This window comes from Cucurbita moschata, unplaced genomic scaffold (genome assembly GCF_002738365.1).
Source record: "Cucurbita moschata cultivar Rifu unplaced genomic scaffold, Cmos_1.0 Cmo_Scf00001, whole genome shotgun sequence".
Taxonomy (NCBI): domain Eukaryota; kingdom Viridiplantae; phylum Streptophyta; class Magnoliopsida; order Cucurbitales; family Cucurbitaceae; genus Cucurbita; species Cucurbita moschata.
The window spans coordinates 8,071,772-8,091,808 of NW_019268517.1; the positions used below are offsets into that span (position 1 = coordinate 8,071,772).

At 34.8% G+C, this 20,037-nt stretch overlaps 2 protein-coding genes across 6 annotated transcripts in view; one reads left to right on the plus strand and one right to left on the minus strand.

The window, feature by feature from the left end:
• Positions 1 to 4,475: 4,475 nt before the first annotated feature.
• Positions 4,476 to 13,831, minus strand: LOC111430456 (inactive poly [ADP-ribose] polymerase RCD1-like). 5 transcript variants are annotated; one of them, XM_023066795.1, is made up of 8 exons: positions 13,691 to 13,831; positions 12,140 to 12,160; positions 10,654 to 11,902; positions 8,262 to 8,503; positions 7,951 to 8,042; positions 7,559 to 7,741; positions 7,389 to 7,481; positions 4,476 to 5,591 (listed from the first exon to the last, which is right to left on the minus strand). In XM_023066795.1, exons 3-8 carry the CDS (start codon positions 11,778 to 11,780, stop codon positions 5,538 to 5,540), a joined length of 1,791 nt encoding a protein of 596 aa, XP_022922563.1. In that variant the 5' UTR covers positions 11,781 to 11,902; positions 12,140 to 12,160; positions 13,691 to 13,831; the 3' UTR covers positions 4,476 to 5,537. The 5 variants fall into 5 exon arrangements, with proteins under 5 accessions (XP_022922563.1, XP_022922805.1, XP_022922485.1 ...); XM_023067037.1 differs by having other exon boundaries at positions 4,476 to 4,922; positions 12,055 to 12,160; XM_023066717.1 differs by having other exon boundaries at positions 12,055 to 12,160.
• A 3,534-nt stretch (positions 13,832 to 17,365) lies between these two features.
• Positions 17,366 to 20,037, plus strand: part of LOC111431837 — a 4,596-nt gene continuing 1,924 nt past the window's right edge. Inside the window, exons 1-2 of the mRNA XM_023068574.1 lie at positions 17,366 to 17,522; positions 17,669 to 17,751. Of these exons, the coding sequence (XP_022924342.1) occupies positions 17,448 to 17,522; positions 17,669 to 17,751 (158 nt within the window). The 5' untranslated portion in view covers positions 17,366 to 17,447. The remainder of the gene's footprint in view (positions 17,523 to 17,668; positions 17,752 to 20,037) is intronic.

Consider the following 20,037-nt stretch of genomic DNA (forward strand, 5'->3'; position numbering starts at 1 on the left):
AAAAAAAAAAAAAAAAAAAAAAAAAAAAAAAAAAAAAAAAAAAAAAAAAAAAAAAAAAAGGAAAAAAAAAAAAGAATTAAGAGTCCAAAAGGAAGCGTTAAATGTTCCACTCTTATAACTTCTCTTTGAAATGAGGACTCAACTATTTCCTCCATCTCTGTTAAACAAGAGATAAACCAAAACTCTACCCCAGAAATCTGTGAGGGTCCCGATTGTAAATGTTTATTTTAGGAGGGGCAAGAACGGAAATACATTATCCCCTTAGAACAGATATGTGTTAAACACTAGGGGACAAATATACGTCCTATATTTGTTAGACACGCATGTGCTTATTGAGTAGGGCAATTTAGTCTAAAAATAAATGATTATTATGACAAAAATAATAATAAAGTGAAATACATCAAACTCATTTTTTAAGCGTATAAATGCATAAACTTATTGATTTTAAATTTCCTTTTGGTATTAAAATGATGTATACTATATCAAATATAAATTTTAATAAACATGTCCTTGTTGTGTCGGAGTTCTAGTTTTTTCTTTTTTATAATAAAATGACAAGTCATCATGTTGTGACTCATATCTATATCCATACTTCTTAGGTTCTTATAATCCTCCCAAAATTGAGCTCTACTACCATCCCCCATAAAGAAAAGGTAATGAAAGGGAGGAAACTTGGGAGACCGGGGGGAAATAACCTTCCAAGGATTTTTGAAGGTGACCTTAGATAGTGCCTTCAATTATTGAGATGAAGCTCACACATGCACATAATTGTCAAAGCAACAAAGCTCGTGGTTCTAACAACCACTTTAGGGAGGCTACATTCTTGTTGTTTAAATTTCCCATTCTCAACCCCCTTACTCACTAGTTCCAATACATCATTCCAATTCTCTTGGTATGATATGACCCACCCTCTTCCTCGACATTTTCTGATAAGAAATTTCTCTGGTCTTTTATTAAGTGTCACAATCTCACTAAGAAGACAAGTAGGTTGTGAGACCCCACACGCAAACTAACAAGTTGGCGACCCTCAAGTGGCGCCCATCCGGCCACGTGAGGGCCGAGACAGATAAGTTCCATGATGTAACCGAGGAGGATGGTGCATCATCCAACACACCAAGAAGAGTGTGTATTAAAGCCAAGTTGAGTTATAAGCAAGGTCAAAGATAATGAGGCGACACGAGTGTCGAAGACAAGCTCGAAGAGGGCCGAGTAGGGCACTAGGCCATAACCTCAGAAGTCGGGGTTTCGATATGAGCTTCAGCATGCAGCTCTTAAGTTAATTCTGTCTATATGAAAGATGAAAGCTCACCAAATTTGGTGACGATTAGACACCCGACAAACGCTCCACGAGATTTTATGGTCACTCGCCAAAATCATGTTTACTCCAGAAAGATTAAAAATGCCTCAAAATGTACTATAGGGGGAGGCATGGTGTTTGCTATCTGCCATCCCTAGGCTTTGTGGCCTAAGCAAGCTACCCTGTGGCACATACGACGTGTATCACGATGTGGGTGAGCGTCTTCCTTTAAAATGGGTCTTTCAAGGATAGTGTGGACGGCACAGGTATGCTAACATTGCACCCTAGTCCATGTGTCGAAGGTTGGTATATATACCCACTATTTGGTATAGAGTCCATAAATGACATGGCATGAACACAGGAGGGTTTATGTCTCGACGAGAACCCGGATGGATGGATGTTCAGGATGTTCTCATGAGATGAGCGACATATAGGTCGGTTCCAATAGACGTATTTGAGTAAGTCAAAATGGATGAGTTGCCCCAAGACATGGAATGACATCACGATGCATGGGTCGTGTTGTGAACCAAGATGATGACTAATATATGACGTTACACATGAGAGACCTTGGCCTAGTGCCGAGGTAAGTTGACTAGAGTCACAAACGACACGAGCGATGTGTGTGACCAAACAAGCATGTATTTTGCACAAGTTGTGTCCGATTGCCGAAGGTAAACCTCGCCTAAAATCCAACAAAACCACAAAGACAGACGAAAAACGTGAATGGGGTTTGAGTTTTCCTTTAGGCTTGTCATGAGCTTGTCAAGGTCATGACATCGCACGGTTAAAAAGGTACGACCGTGACATAAGCACACCACACTAAGGTTAGTAAAAAGAATTCCTCCCAGACCTTAACCCTTCTCCACCATTGGTTCTCAATGTTAGGAATATGGAGCCAATACCATGCTGCAAAGCTTGGAGGATCAAAATCACTGCATCCACATTTGTTGAAGTCTCGTGGAGGGTTTCTTTTGTTGTTATCCTAATTCGATTGTGGTACTTGGAAGTCGAATAAATTTTGTTGGGTTATTTGAAGGTCGATTAGCAGCACGAGTTTGAGACCTTTTGTAACCTTCATTACAATAGAATCTGCCGGCAAACCAGTATACTTATCAGTGTTCTCTTTTTTCCTCTCTTTTATTTGTCATTTGTGACTTGCTAACTTATTTGGCTCACACTTGTGAAGGGTTGAATAATTGAAGTATATTTTAGTTTTGTCTTAATTCTCTTTGTGTCCATTTCTCCCAACACCCAACTAGATTTGACTTGAGGATAATGGGAGTGGGAAACTCAAATAAGAGAAGGAAAGAGAAACAAAGAACCTTGCACCTATAAATAATTGTTCACCTTCCTAGTTTGTCTACATTGCAAATGATCTTGAATAAAGGACACTCATCTCTCTTAAATTGGATGCTGAACCTTTTAAGATCAATGCCGGTAGTTTGATATGACTTTCATATTTTGGTCGAAAGTATATGTTTTAACTAGGTAAGCCACATTCATTCATTTGCCTGAACATTAGCTCAAAAAAATTTCGGATGTTAATCAAATATCAGTCTTCATTGCGTGAACTAAAAAAAGAAAGCGTCAATAGCAAATTGTAAAGGAGATATGGGCATTGTTCTGGCCAACCATCCCCTCGTTGCAAATTGACATAGAACATCTGCTGCATTTATGTATAAAAAGAAATTCCCCTTGGTTTGCCATTAATTAAAATATAAAAATGGGTTAATTGCAAGTAGTTTCAACATTCTCTGTTTGAAACCGTTGCTCTTTTTCCGATATTATATTGTCCAAAATGCCTAACTCTGATCATAAGCCTTCTCAAAATTTATGTTTAAAACGATACTTTCGAATTGTTATTTATTAAAATATTATTTTGAGCGTGCTTTCTCCTAACAAAGTCCTCTTGTTTCAGTGAAATCAAGACAAAAAGAGAAAAAAAAAAGAAAGATTCTCACAAGGCATGGAAAAGAAGGTACGCTCTCGCTTTCTTTTGCCACTCAAGTGTATATACGACATAAGCCGTTGAAAGTTAACCAGTGTGAAGCTTAGAGCCTCTCTTCCTTCAATAGGTACTCCCAACGCATCAACCATTCGGAATCTGTCTTCTACAATGAAAAAAGCCGGTTACGAGTAAGTGAGAAGGTTTTTAGAACTTTTTACCGAGCCCAAGCTCAATAAAACTCTAATGTGCATAGTGCCCATGGGGTGATTTTATATAAGAGAGTGGCAAGGCTAATTGACTTCAAATCCTTGATTCCATTTGCTCTAGTCATTTTCTGGGAAGAGGCAAGTGAAAGTCTTATCCATTGCAGTGTGCACCGTATCTTGCATATTGAACACTCAAATCATCTCTTCTTTCTTTGTAAAGGAAAATCAAATCCCAACAGCATTGAAAGAACGCAACAATTAAGATTTTATAGTTAGGAGCCTTGCGTCCATTGCAATTATAAGCAATGCATTTCTTTTATGTCTTCAGGAGGATAGTGCTGTTCGAAATACTCCTGCACTTCCTTACTTACCATAAACAGTGTCTATCATTTAATAAAATCCTTAAAACTACTGCATTGACTAAAATTGAGATATCACGTAAAAAAAATCTCTACTTTGTGATTTTTTTTTTTAATAAAAAAAAACCTACAAACTATTACTCATCAGCTTCTTTGTTTCATTTTAAACATGTTTTCGAAAACTAAAAATAGCTCTTACAAAGAAGAAAATAGCAAGGAAATAAGTAATCATTTCATTTATCAAACAGAGACTTAACATAATGGATTTCTTTGCCATATTTATGCAAAAGGAGTATACATAATAAAATGGATGGATCATTTATTCTTTTGGTTATGGAATTTGAAATTTTTAATAAGCGAACTAAAAAATGTATAAAAAGACTGGGAAAATAAAGAATGAAAACCTTCCCAACCCTATTTACTAAATTTTAAAACCTCTCAAATAATGTAAATATTAAAGTTAGTCACCTGATAAGATGGTAAGATGCATCGAAATACAGAAAATAGTCTGAAAATGATCATCCAAGTGACTCAAGTCACCTAATAAGATGGTAAGATGTATTCAAGAGACAAAAAATAGTCCGAAAATGATCATCAAAGTTAGGTAAGTGCCACCTGATAAGATATTAAGATGTATCGAGATAAAACCATGGATAAGAAGAGACTTCAACATGAACTTTTAACTTTATTTCATATATATAGATCACAAGTACATTTAGCTCCGCGTCTCATCGCCAACGACTTCCTCATAACCTGATCAATGCTAACACATTCAATGATCGAAAGCCTTGGCATACGACAATAAAAACTTAGAAACGTGATATTCAACGAAGAAAGTAACATATTACGAAACCCAGCATCCAGACAGTACAGGAACATTAACAAAAAACAACAAATAAAAAGTCTTCTCGAGTTCAAATCACTAGAAAAATGGACTTTAACAGTCCGCATATGTTCCAAAGTGACGATCACCATATTCACAATTTTATGTCGACACATTCTAACCAAAAGCATCACATAACCATTACCATTAATCACTTTTGCTACGAAAAGCATTTCTTTCCATACTGTTTCAGATCCTTGCGTTATGGACTAGATGATTTCAGTGGCACCTGCCAAGAAAGAGGAAGTTTCAGAAAATTGGACATATATAACAAAAAGCAGTTTCTTGTACAATAGTTTCAAGGAAAAGGCCAAATGAAATGAAATGATTGTATCTATTTTAATCCCTGATCCTTAAAACAGTTCATTACACCATTGACTTTTTAACTTTGGTTCTAAAAAGTCTATGCTTAACATCTTTACTTAAATGTCAACACACATTAATCAAATGAATGACTGTGACACAACGTAGAAATAGGTGGCACAAAAGAGTCAATCCACTTTGTTAACTTGCCTCATTGTAAATTTTAGCTCATACGTCCTTATTTTATCCAATTAACTTACTCTATTGTGCCACATTATTACTACGGGGTGTCAAATCATCACTCATTAATACGAATAATGTGTCACATCAATATTTAAGTAATGATGTTAATGAGAAGAACTTCATGGAATCCAAATCAAAAGTTCAAGAATGTAAATGGAACTTCTTAAAGTTTAAAGACCAAATAGATACAACTATTAAAAGTTAAAAAGACTCAAATCTGTAATTTAATATAAAAAATTCAGTCAAAAAAGCAAAGACAGATCAATGGTCTCATCTCATGTCTACAAGCATAGCTGACTCATGGTGATGCATATTTAGACTTTACAATAAACAAAACGTCATCTTCTGGAAACTGCAGCAAGGTAAAACACAGTATCAGGTAAATCAAGTGTTACTTCAGATAAGTGTCACTTCATTAATTTTAAGGTTATCGATCCATTTCCGAATATTTCATGTAATTTACTCTAAAATAGTATATATATAAAAATAATAAAAAATAAAAAACTTATTCGTTTCTACTCACCTACCTCCCAATAGATATGACCTCCGGACCTAATGAAATGAGTCAATTTTTTTTTTTTTGGAGGGGGTTGGGGGGGTGAAGAGTCCAAGATTGTTTTCTTCTTCTTTTTTTAAATCAAGATCCTCACTAGTTTGAAAGAAACTGACTGAAGGAATAATGATCATGGCCCCCCAATAAGGACCAGTATATTCAACATGGGCACGCCTGAAGAAGGGTTTTTCCAAGAAGATCAGCGCTTGGATCTTTTATTGAGTGATTGAATCTACTCAATTATCACTGGTACAAAAAAAAATTGAACAATAAAGAAACAGCAGGCCGAGTTCTTTGGTTTGACAATGTAGACTGGCTATTTGAAGCAAGGGATTCGTTTAAAGAAAGGTTTTCAACCAGGAAGTCAAATGTCCACATCCTTTCCATTTTGGGCCCCCTAAAGATTTTTTGCTAAGTCCACGTCCTCCTTCTAACAACATCCAAATCCCCCTCTCTGAATGAACCAAATGTGAGAATGCCTAAAGCCCCATTTGATAACCATTTGGTTTTTAAACTGGAGCCTAAACCACTCATTTGGGACAAAAGAAAAATTAAGCAATTAAGTAAAAAAATGTGAGGATCTCTTTTTATTTGACCAAGTAAATTGGAGTTGGGTTTCCTCGTCCAGAAATTGTAGAACCCATGAAGATCTTTCTAAAGCTCATTTCCATCAGACGACATTGAATTTGAAATCTTCCCACATGCACGAAAAATTGTCAGGAATTCCAAACCAATCCTCCTCTAGATGCTTACAGTAGATTAAAATTGGGGAAGTGGTTTGAGTCATTCCCAGCGTTGACTAGGTGATGGAATCGGCTCAAGCACTTGTTAGGGAAGAAATTGAACAATCTGGGTAAGACATTAGGAACTTCGTAACCAGGTAATCATCTTACTAGGTGAGTAAGGTAAATCGTGCTCATCTGAATTTCTTTAGCAAAGTAACCTCTTTGAATTTTAATTCGTAGTACTTCAATTTTTGTAAAATCAATAATCATAAGCTATAGCATGTTTCCATTTTTAGCCCACATTATCTAAGACTTGGGATTTATAAGACTAAACAATTTAAACATCCCGAATAAAGTAACCGAGTTAAAAATGCAATAGCAAAAGGTTGTAATTTGATTTTAACCTTTAGAAACGGGAGAAAATCAATGAAAAGTTTCATTTCTTGTTAAAAAAAACAGGAGTAGTTCAAGTCATTGACATGAAAGAGAGACGTTGAATTTTCATGTCAAAGTGAAACATTGAAAGGTTTTAGATTAAGTCTCTTTGGTTTTTCCATCATGCTTTCATGCTATTTTTCTTAGCTTGTTTCTCCCTTGGGCATTTTGCTCCTTATTATTAGATCTTCGCTTTAGTACATCTTAGGGGAGTTTTCCCTTTTTGGTTTGGTCGTTTGTTATCTTCACTAATTTTGGGAGTTCGTATCCTTCAACTTTTTCTTTATTTTCATCTATCAATGAACAATTTGCTTCTTGTTCAAACATAGCGAGAGAGAAACGTTGAATTTTCGTGTATTTAAGGTCAAAGAACCAAAAGTGGATTGAAATTTAACATTAAAATCACAAGAATGAGAATAGAGGAGCAGAAAATGACCTTGCAAAGACTTGTTATTGTACTCCTCAACAAAGAATCTCCAACAACCAGTCTCAGCTGTTTTACAAAATCATCACGATGCATCTTCTTGGCCTAGAAAACGGTATCCAGATAAATAACATGAAAAGACATTGAAAGAAGTATGACATAAAATTAAAATTTCAAATTACCCTGAATTGTTCATATTGCATATTAATACGTTCCATGTCTTTAGAAGAAACTTTGTTACAGATAGCAGCAAACAACATGGAGAAAGGCATCCATGGAGACTTGGGTGTTTTCATAGAGTTGGAAGCAACACTAGCTGCTCTTTCCTGAGGTCTCCAATCATCTGGAGGTTGAGCATCGCCATCCTAAAAGATAAATAAATATTTGCAAGTAAAGTCACGTGCTAAAGGATCAAATATTAAAATAAAAAAAAAAAAACAAATTCTGACTCAGTTTACTAAATCCCATTTTCAGGAGAACAAAAAAACATGAGCTGCAGTCTATATTTCAAGCCTCCATAATGAATGGCTGCAATGGTAGAGACATACATCAATTGATATATTTGGAGGCTTACCATATTAATTACTGATGACCCCAATGGTATTTGGCCAGGGGACGCTTGACAAGATGCAGTGATCCTCGAGATGTCATTGGTATGACTTTCAACTGCATGCATGAATCAGCATCAACAAGTGTTCAGAATAACATTGCATGTATTCATAAGATTCCAACTACTACAAATTGAGACCACCCATCAGTGTAGTAACATCCCTAAGAATAATATGACAGCCCTTGGGCAGAATTTGTAAAACTAATCAAGGAAAAAAAGAAGAACGAAGTAATTAACTCCTCCAAACAAACAGTGCACCCAGAGAAGATGACCACCTTTGAGACTGGGTGCAACCTTAAAGCTGACAACAGATTCTGGATAGATGTGGGTGTTCATATTCATTCTCCATATAACGTAATATGTTGGTTTTGTAAGGTTGTCCACTCCACTGTCAAAATCCTTGCCACTTGGATGGAATTGTCTGCTTCCAGGGTGAAGAAGTTCCATGTTTCCCATTATTACACGGCAAAATACAAGATGCTGCACTCCATTGTCATCAATATCACAATGACTTGCACTGTAAATAAACAAAAGATCAAATCTTATGAAAGCAGCATAGTATGCCATTACCAAGCACGTAAAGGAAAAAATGAGTTATGAGAAAAACCAGTCAACATGGATACATTATATGAAATTACCATAGCCAGATGAAGAATAAGCCAACCAAACATGCAAGGAAAGTGGAAGTATGATAGGAAGAAAATTTTATGAGTTGTACAAGCTATAAAACAGATCCAGTGTTTGGTGTATTGCATTGCTTATGACAAAGAACAGAAATGGAATGTATAACATGTTTGGCCATATTGATACCCTCGGTTCTGGAAAGATGCAAATGAATGGTTGGCAAAGAATCAGAGGCATGAACACAAGACACAAATGGGCACAGTGTCAAATTTTTTGTTCGACAGATCCTTCATGGCAAGGTTAATACTTTAGATCGCATTCAGAGGTCTTCCCCTAAGCTGGTTGGCCTAAGTGTTGTACCTTGCGTAGGAAGGATAATCTCTTGTGGTTTGCTTCTTTTTGTGCTTTCTGTAGGGACTTTGGAGGGTAAGAAACAATAGAAATTTAGGAGAGGCAGAGACCTTCATGCGAGGTGTTAAATATCATGTTTAGCTTTGGGGCTCCGTTTGTGAAGACTGTTGAAAATATCCTTCAGGTCTTGAATTGTACTTTGGGACCACTTCTTTGGTCAATTAGGCCCCTCTTGGGGTGTTTTTTGTATCCTTCATGTACTCGTAAATTTTATCTCAGTAAAAGTTGGCTTTTCACCGAAACAAAAAATGTTATTTTTAATATTAATATCAAAAAGGATTTTAGAATCGTTAAAATTAAAAGGCCATTACATTTAAGAGGAAGTGATAAACATTTGAAAAAGAAGAAAAAAGTTGGAGAACAATTTTGAGAAAAAATGGTCTTTCGATAAGGTTCTTTACATAAGCTTGCAGGTTGGAGATAAAGTGGGCAAAAATTTAACAGAGAAAAACGTTAAAATAGAGAGACAATATTTCTGAGAGAAGAAAAGTTTATAGAGAAATAAAGTAGGGAGCGTGATACGATAGTTATACAGTGAAAAAGAAGTTAGGGAGACCATTTTTGGAGCGAAACAGTTATAGAGGTACAGAAATTTTAGACAAAAAATTTGGGAGAGAGTTCTGAGAGAGTGACAAGAAAATTGGGAGAGGAAAAGTTCGAGAGAGTGACAAAAAACTTGGAGAGAAACAAAGTTAGAAAGAGTGAAAAGAAACCTAGAGCCATCACCAAAAAATTAGAGAGAAACAAAATTATAGAAAAAAATAACTTATAAAGTTTCAAGGCAAAAATAGAATGAAAATTTTGAAATTTAAAGTAATGATCATTTTGGTAACCAATTTTCTGACCATCAATTGACAAAAAAACACTTAAAAACATCTCCAAAATCACTTTATGTACAAATGTCAAAATCCTTCCAAAAAATACCCTTTTACCTATGTGAAGGGACTAGAACCATGGTAAAAAAAATTGCAAAGTATAAAAACTTGGAGAAAATGAAAAGTTGAAGTTGCAGCTATGAGCTAACAAACATCAGAAAAGCCATTTTTTTATGGGAAGCAAAGACTTATTTCTTCTAACGATGAAATGGAAATCCAAAAAGTGGTAACAAAGCTACATTAAAATAACCAAGTATACATACATATATGTACGTATACAAAAGCCTCCTCCAATGGCAAAAATAAATAGGAGAGGAGCATAAGATTGAGGGAGGGGACTTGCCGAATCAACTTCTTATCCGAACCTATAATAAGCTGGAGAGAATAAGAGCCATTTGGTCCTTGCGAAATAATAAAAAGACTTGGACTAAATAATGTGCAAAAATTTTCCAACAAACTGCATTACCTAACTACTGGCGTGCTTTGGCTTGACCTTAATATTTAGCACCAAATGAATAGCATTTCATCATCCTAACTTAGAGGACCAGCTTCCTTAAGGTTGAGGGGCAAATTGAGGCAGATGTTGTATTGTTCACAGTTAGCAGTCAGTAGGTCAGTAGTTGGCATTTTCTGTTAGTGGCTGGATAGTTAGTTATGCTAGTTAGCAGCCAGTATGATTCAAACGTAACCAACATATTATTTATACGAGTTCAAAATCATTTAAAAGATAATTATTTTTCTGAAGAAATTTAGCCACCTGACATTCGAGCAATCAACGGCAGTGAGGTGAACACCAGTGCCATACATGGATTTGATTGAAGAAGCTCCAGAAAGCCCGATTCCGTACATCGTCAAGCTAGATAGTTCTGTTTCAGAAACAGGAAGCCAAGCAAAACGAACATTTGCATCCCCTCTGTACAGTTTGGTCATTTCTATGTTCTTATTGAAAAGCTCTAATTGAGACTGCGTTGAAGTATCATGGCAGTGTTTTATATTAAGTATCTCTAAACTACCATCGGAGTTCATCATTCCATCGCGAAATATTTTCTCTACCGTTCTTGTATCCAATTCTTCGTTCACAAGTTCAATCCCAGAGGTGAGGTTCATATCCAACTCCTTTAATTTTGGAGCAACCTCATACACTTTTCCAGTAGGTATTCTACAACAATTATCCTCAACTTCTTCAATATCATAGTCATAAGCAGGTTTTTCGTCGGTTTGGGACTGTTTGATATAATCATTTGACTCCCCACTACACAACTCCAAACTCGACTGGCCAACTCCATTTATTTCAATTTCCAACTGTAACTTGATGACATTGGACCCATGATTTCCTTCAACCTGTGGTTCTGTATTTCCAAAATCATTAGAATTGTAGCATTGACTTTTGTATGCAGCATAAATCTCAGGGAAGAAGCAGCTCCCTGCTGCATCAATCCATCCAAGAGGTTGCTGCAACCCTGTATTTAAGTCCAAAAAAAACATATGCAAAAAGTCTAGCACGCAGTGCTGTCCATTAGACTTAATTTCCAAAGATGCTTTCTTTACCTGCAGCGTTTCCCCAGCCAAATCAAGAAGATCACGGGGAAAATTAATCCACTCACCATTTTCATAAAGCATTATTTGTTTTGGTATCCCACTTTTCATAAAATTTGAATAACCTCTGTACAAGGGTCTAAAACGAGTTTCAGAGTTTGCAAGTGCGCTACTACATCCACCTAGCTTCTGTCTCTTTCCCACGCTATTTAATGAAGTCATGGCAGGGCACTGATGTGCCATGCAGATAGGTTCTGTTGAATGTACACCAAACTGGGCAGCTCGCTTTCTTTTTAAAGCAAGTCCAACTTTCTGGCTACCCAATACCTTTACGATCTTGTCTTCCATTTTCACTAGCTAGCCTAATATCTAAATGCAACTTCAAATCTAAAAGTGTGTCACAAATCCAAAGTACACCTTATACATTAACTGGACTTGTGAAGAAATTCATGAGAGAAACTTGGAAAACCCTGGAAAATGAAAATATAGCTATTAGATGAGGGAACATTAAACAATCATAAACATTAGACTAACTATGTGGACAAACATTAGAGCGAAAAAAATAAGAATAAGTGGTCAAATACAACTTTATTTTCCCATTTTGAGGACTTAAGCTAAAAACCTTAGATTGGTTGCTCGATTTCCCAGGTTTACTTCATGTGTATGGTGTGTGCACGAGAACTGTAGCTTGGAGAGTTGGAACATACCAGGAAATGTCAAGAAGCAATCTGCTGCACCCAAAAGCAACATCGCGGAAAAGGTAAACAAAAACAGAGCTATAATGTTAGAAACCATTGAAATTGCAAGTTAACAGCAAATTTACATGTCAGAAGGGTATCAAATAACAAAAAGTGATTTCCCAATGAAACAAAATACATCCATAAGATTCAAACAAATTTTCCAAGAAAATAATTGCAGATACCTTCAAACAATTAAAAGAAAATGATAATAAACACATTGCTTGACTACAAAACTTGTACACATTTAGCACTCTGAGCCAAAAAGCCAGCCACTTATTTTTTAAAATTAGACTTTTTTCAGCAAGCACGATCTTCCAATCAAGATTAAGATGCTCAATTGAAACATAAGTTTTACTATGAGCATCAACACAGATCATGTGTAGAACACTTAATAGAAGGAGAACCATAAATACTTAGAAACAGCAAGAAACAACGACACCATTCGGGTGGGGGCCCTTAAAGGTTCTTTCATTAATATGAGGACAGTAATAAATAATATACCATTCATACATATAAAGAATGATAAAAAGATTTTTAAAAATACATTCTGATGACTGGAAATTTTTCGAAACTGCAAGAAGCAGCATAATTAAACATGGTGTCCAAAGAAATCGTGTGGGTTTAAAAATGAGTGAATGAAAAGAATAAAGATGTAGATTAATGTTGGAGAAAATCTAAACAAGCTCATCTACGTCAAATCTTCAATAAGAAGGCCCTATCAAATTCATCTTCTATCAAGGATGTCATTACGGTGTTACGCTTACACCATTTTTTTCAGTAAAATCCAAATTCATCAGGGATGAACTTCAAGTTGGCTGTTTTCTTTTTCTCTTTAGTTTTCAAAAACATCATCAAGTTTCAGAGTCTGGAAGGCACTGGACATGATTCTCCAGGCTATGTGTAGTGATGTGCTTAATCAAATGCATGGTGAAGTTGAAAACATGGATCAGTAGCAATAAATAAAAACAAGATGATGATAAGAAGGAAGAAATGGGATTTTGTGGTTACATCAAAAGTGGTTGAGATTATTACTACAATTTTAAAGTTAATTGATTCATCAAAAGGTAGAAAAATAAATATAAACAAAATCAGTATAACAGCGAGTTTCAACAATTCATGTTACACTGATATTAAAGTTGACCGTCAATTATTCCTTCCCCTCCAAGAAAAAAAATCATCCGATCCCCTCATACCAAAACTAAAACCTTGTTATGAGCAAATAGCTAATGAAAGATTCTCCATCTAAGTTATGAATACCCTAATGAATCATTCAACTCAAACAAAACGAAAATTCACACACAACCTAAAATCGTGAAGAAAAATTAACCAAAATAACTCAGATCGAACAGATCAGAGTCATTCGCAGGTTTTAATCGGCTTTGACTGCAAAATTAATACTTCTAAACCCAACGATCTAAATGCAGACATAAACAGAAGGATTAAAGACTGAAAACACAACCAAATCACTGGTCGAAACTTCAGAAAAATTTCCAGAAAACAATAGAACAAAAATCTTACCCTCAACTTCACATGTAACAAAAAAAATAACATAACATGTGCTGGATTTCAATTTGCAGTAGAAAAGATCAAGAAACGAAGAACGAACGAACAAGGGAGAAAGAGAAGAAGGAAAAAAAAATAAAATAAAACAAAATAGAAAAAAAATTTATCGTCAAGTGTATATATACGTAACTCCAAACGACGTCGTAAATGAAACCCCCGCGACTTTAAGTCGACGACGTTGATAACTTGGGCCAGACTGTGGGCCGCTCACACTTTCAACGTTTCCAACGGTAAATTTAAATTATTGTATTTTATTTATTAATTTTTATACGGAAAAATAGAATCTCTATGTGAAATTTGATCTTCAATTTAAATTTTTAATTAATTTTAATTAATTTTAATTAAATTGACCTCTAACCCTAAATTGGAGAGTAGATGTGATATGGTTGAATTTTCAAACTTTTCAACGGTCACGCGTCTAGTTGGGAGGTGGGAGTAGATATTTATTGTTCTATTAAATGTTAATTTTTCGATTTAGTTTATAGGGTTCGTTGGTATTGGTTCATACGTGTATGTATAGAGTGAGCGGGTGAGGATTTGGGCAGGGACAAGGACGGAAAACGTGATCCATGTCTTCAACCCTGTGTTAACTAACATGGAAAAATCTCTCTTTACTCCCTTTTTCATTTTCGGTACGACGATTCTCCACCACATTCAAAATGGGGTCCCTAGGCCCACGTGTTAAATAAACGTCTTAAACCGCGAGAAGGAAAAAATTGATGATGATAGCAATTGATAAGGAGGGTAAGGAAAAACGAGCCTCGTTCTTAAGAAAGTTACGAGGAAATGAAAAACGTCACACGGTGGTGGGAGAACGAGGAGGCTACTATTGAAAATAACAAGTTTAAACTAGAGAATAGAAAGAAAAAAAACGACCCACCAAGCCTCCTCTCGAACGTAATGCTTTTATTCACTTTAGACTCCCTTTTTTCTCGAGACACATCGTTCGTCTAATAAGTTCAACCATGGAGCACTACAACTCTGTCATCTTGACCTGCTATGCATGTGTAAGTCTATAACACAACCTTGATACACGTTGTTAATGAAAACGAGCAATTCTCATTGGTTTATAATATTATCCCGACATAAAATCTTAATAATTTAAAATTATTATATAAATAAATAAAATTATTATGGAATTACAATAATAATAATAAAATAAAAAAAACAAATAATTGATTATTATGGTAGGTATGACAATTTCCCCGAAACTGGGTCCCACCACAGTAAATACTTATTTTTAAATTTGAAATTTATGCCATCCAAAGTCAAGTCACCAAAATAAATAAATAAATAAAAGAATAAAAAACCAATATCATATTTTACAGCTATCTTGCGCCACAACTTGTTTAATAATTATTTATAAAATATATATATATATATTTTAAATAATAATTAGACATCATTGTTTAGTACAACAAGTTAGAAATATTGCCGACTACTAAATTAAAAGTCTCCACGTCAGATGAGGTTGCCACCGAATTTCCACCTCATTATTTTATTTTAATTTTATTTTGTTTGTTGCCAAATGAATTGGGGTTGTTTAAGATACTTACTACCTTTTACTTTATCAAATATTACCTACCACAATAATAATAATAATAATAATAATAAACTTTAAATTAATTTAAACTATTTTATTATTTATAATACGAGTTTGGTCTATATTATTATTTAAAAATGACCATTAATAAAAAAAAAAGCAAGAAAAATAAAAGATATTACTATAGTGGAGTATTATGTGTATTTTTTATTTGCCAAAAATGTTTTTAAAATTAAGAATATATCTAAATAACTTATACAAAAATTTAAAAATGTAATTTAACTAAAAAATATACTAAATATTATTTTAAAAAATTGATTAATACTTTAATTTTTTTAAACTTACTTTTAATTAAGAATTTTTTTTAAAAAAACTTTTACTATTAGATATGAATATATAACCGTTACTAAAATATTTATACACATTTGAAAAATACCTACAAAATTTCAAAAATAATATTAATAAATTTAAATTTATAAAAAATAGCTGAAAAAGATTTTACCTCGTACTCATAAATTTAGGAGAGAATAATCTCTCGTCGGTAAATAAATATTTTTCGTTTATATTTTGATGAAAAGAATCGATATTAATAATCATTTTAAAATTTTATGCAGTTAAGAATGAGAAATATAAATAGAATTGAAATCGAAAGTATTTTCTTATTGATATTCATAAGCTTTAAATAGAATACAAGCAAACTATGATACCTATCACTGAAGAAAATAAAACTAATTAAATATTGAAAATAAAATAAAATATAATATAAATCAAATCATAAAAGAAATAATATTAAGATATAATATCTATGATATATTTCATAAATAATATATCTCAACACTCCCCCTCAAGTTGGAGAGTGTAAGTCAATAACGCCCAAATTGTCTTTACGAGTGTAGATCAATAGCACCCAAGTTGTCTTTAAGAAGAGAGTGTACGTCAATAACACTCGTCTTCCCAGTAGTGAAAGTAGAAAATGTAGGTCAATAACACTCAACTTGTATTTGAAAAGAGAGTGCAGGTCAATAACACCCAACTTATCTTTGAGAAAATAGTGCAGGTCAATAACACTTTTGTCTCCCAGAAGAGTCTAGGTCAATAACACTTTTGTCTTTCTAGTAGTGAAAATATCGGTCAAGTTAACTCTAAACAAGTATCATCTGGGCACATTGGTTTGCTTTGTAGACTTTCAAGAAATTATTGAATTTCCAAGAAAGATGCAAAACCGAAAAATAGACTATCTTTGATTGGTTTGCATTTTTAGATTTCTCAATAAATTATTGAATTTTCCAAAATGATGCAAAACTCAGAAATAAACAGCCTTTGATATATCTCATAACTTGAAGAGTTGCTTTTTGATTTGTGCATAAATGATTCACTCTAGGATTGGTAATTTGTTCCATTTAATTTGATTGGAACAAGTCAATATACTAGCTGAGCAGAGTGATGAATATAATAAAGATGTGTTAAATAAACATCTGAAGTATTGAAGTTGGATAATGATACCAAGATCGGTGCTCTGGATCACTTGAGAGGTTGTGAAAGAAAATACGAACATCTTGAATATGCCACCTTTAAGCTTAATGAAAAATTTGAAGATACTTATTACAATGGATGATTGGCAGCGGTAAAAGTTTCACCAATTGAGTTAGGGTTTAGGTTTGGCTCCTTAACTCAACAGAAAATTTTGATATTTAAAAATATTAAGATTAGAGTGCTCTGATACCATGTTAAGAATCATAAAATTTAAATAGGATACAAGCTAATCACCGATAATCTATCAACAAGTAAAATATAAATTAATTAAATATTAAAAATAAAATAAAGATATATTTCATAAGTAATATATATTGTATGCATAATAGCAATAATAAATATATTTTTAAAAATTTTAATAAAATTTTTGAAATTAAAAGTATTTATATTGAAAGTTGATTAGTATTTTTATTAATTTAACTTAAAAAGATTATCGAGATTGCCCTCAAATCAATAATCCCGGGTCGGGTCGCGTAAGATCCGATCAAACCCGAAAAATATCTCGTCTGGCTATTGCCACACTATATAGTTCTGTAGACACAGGTCGCGGCAAGCTGAGGCGGGAACACATTTCGTTCGGGTTTTATTTCTGTATTTGTTTTGCAATCGCATCACTCTCAGAATTCAATCGAGAAGATGGGTCGAAACAGAATGTACTGGGATGATTCCATGCCTGTCAAGGCCATGGATGAATCTATGACGAAGTATAAGGTTATCTCTCTCTCTTTCCATCTGTTAATTCTCTCTTTGCAGTATCCAAGAAGTGCTGTTGTAATCTGTCAATCTGAGATTGTGTTGATTTTGTCTTCATTTGTTGCTTTGTGGCTTTGATACGAACAAATGCTCGCGTTTTTCAGATAATGCATGGACAAGAAGCCGTCTGTGTTCCGGCCGAGGGAGGAGTTTTTAACGGTTGCGGTAAGAATGACGAGCCGAAGAGGTCCGTAGTTGTTCTGTATATAGCGCTTTTCTTGTTTTTTTTTTTTTTTTTTGATATCATCAATCATATCTCTGGAAGTTGAAATGTTATTGTAGTTATTTAAAATTCTTGGAAGTTTTGTGATCATGTTAACGGGCAAGGTTCTTGTTTCTGTTTGATCCTGTGAGTTGAAATGAAAGTGAAGGCGTGGATATTAATATTTTTGGACCTTGGTTACATGTTTGTGAAAACTTTAAGTTTATGGCGTGGCTGCTAATTTTCGAGTCTTTAATGGTGGTCAGTGGACCAGTCTTGTTTACCTTCAAGAACTGGAATTGACCTTGGAGAATGTTTAATTCAAGATGAAAGACTTTGCTACATGTGAGATCCCATATTGGTTGGGGAGGAAAATAAATCATTTTTTCTAAGGGTTTTGAAACCTCTCCTTAGTAGAGACGCATTCTAAAAACCTTGAGGGAAGGTCCAAATAGAACAATATCTATTAGTGGTGGGCTTGAGTTGTTACAAATGGTATTAGAGCCAAACACGGGATGATATGCCAGCGAGGAGGCTGAGTCTCGAAGGGGAGTGGACACGAGACAGTGTGCAACGAGAACATTGGGCCCCGAATGGGGGTGGATTGTGAGATCCCACATCGGATGGGGATGAGAACGAAACATTCTTTATAAGGGTATAGAAACCTCTCCTTAGTAGTCACGTTTTAAAAATCCTGAGGGCAAGCCTAAAAGGGAAAGCCCAAATAGGACAATATCTATTAGTGGTGGACTTGGACTATTACACTACTAGAGTCAAGCTGACCGATGAAAATGGTATGAACATACTATTTTGGGAGGAGACATGGAATGGAAATGAAGCTAATTTTCTATGTTGCAAACGCCATCGTACTAGTTGGATTTAGAAAGCTGATTCTGCCTCTTAGAACTATCTTTTATACAAAACTTGAATGGGTATTATGGGATAAATAGATCTGGCATGAGAATTCTTGAGTTTTAGCAGCAAATCTCTCCTAAAGGACTATCATCTTTGCAAGTAAGTTTGGAAGGGCTTTTACCTGTAAAAGGCGAAAAATCTTCATTTGGGAAGTCTAGTTGGGAATCTTTTTTCCCCATCGGGAATCCTTGATCTTGCCTCTTTCTATTGAGGATTTTTGCAGTGATGAAGGTGGGGACGTCTTCCTAATCCCACCTATATTCTTGATACCTGACTTTCTAACTTCTACCCCAAGCTACTTATGGAGAATGCATAACTTTAAAGTTACAAGTCTTGTGGGCTACCAAGCTACTCTATCCCAGTGGACAGATTTCCCATCACCAAGAAAAACCACACTCCATAAAGTTGAATGACACTTGAATGTCAGTCTTTTGATTTGATGCCTTGTCATATATGCTATATGGAGTTATTTTGACTGGTCCCAAATAACACTAGATTTTGGATCCTATGGAAGTTGGGGTCTTTGGCAACCATATAAACATTGTAGAAGAAGAAATGGGGAAGGCACTTAAAGGCGTGCTAGGTTTAGGTTGGATATTCTGGAGGTGCAAGAAAGATTCAGCGGTGCAATTGCTTTTAGAATGTAGAAAAAGCAAGAACATTTGAAAAGTTATTAGAACGGGTTCTGTGGCTGCTGTTACCTACAAAGTTTACTTTGGAGAATACTTTGAGAGAAAAGAAGTGATTTCGTAGAGGTTCAGGGTAGAATGATCATTGTTACTTTCCATTTCAATGTCCTTCTGGTCTGCAATTATGGAAGAGTACACTATAAAATTTTGGGTTTTTTTTTTTTTGGGTCAAGGCAAGCTAGAGGGCTCTATATCACTCTACCTAGGCCTTATTGTAGGGTATGATGTAACAGTCCAACCTCACTACTAATAGATATTGTCATCTTGGGGTTTTCTCTCTCGGAATTCCCCTCGAGGTTTAAAATGCGTCTTTTTTTATATTTTTTTTTATCTACTAGATGCGGGGTTGTACTGTTATAAATGGTATCAGAGCCAAACATCGGGTGATGTGCCAACGAGGAGACTAAGCCCTGAAGGGGGTGGACACGAAGCGGTGTACCAGCAAGGAGGCCAAGTTTCAAAGGGGGTGAACACGAGGCAGTATGCCAACAAGGATGTTGGGCCCCACTTTGGGGTGGATTGTGAGATCCCACATCGGTTGGGGAGGAGAACAAAACATTCTTTATAAAGGCGTGGAAACTTCCCGTTTATTTATTTGCTAGCGGTGAGCTTGGGCCATTACATTTGGTCTTTAGACCTTGTTCTTTTTTTTTTTTTTTTTTTTTTT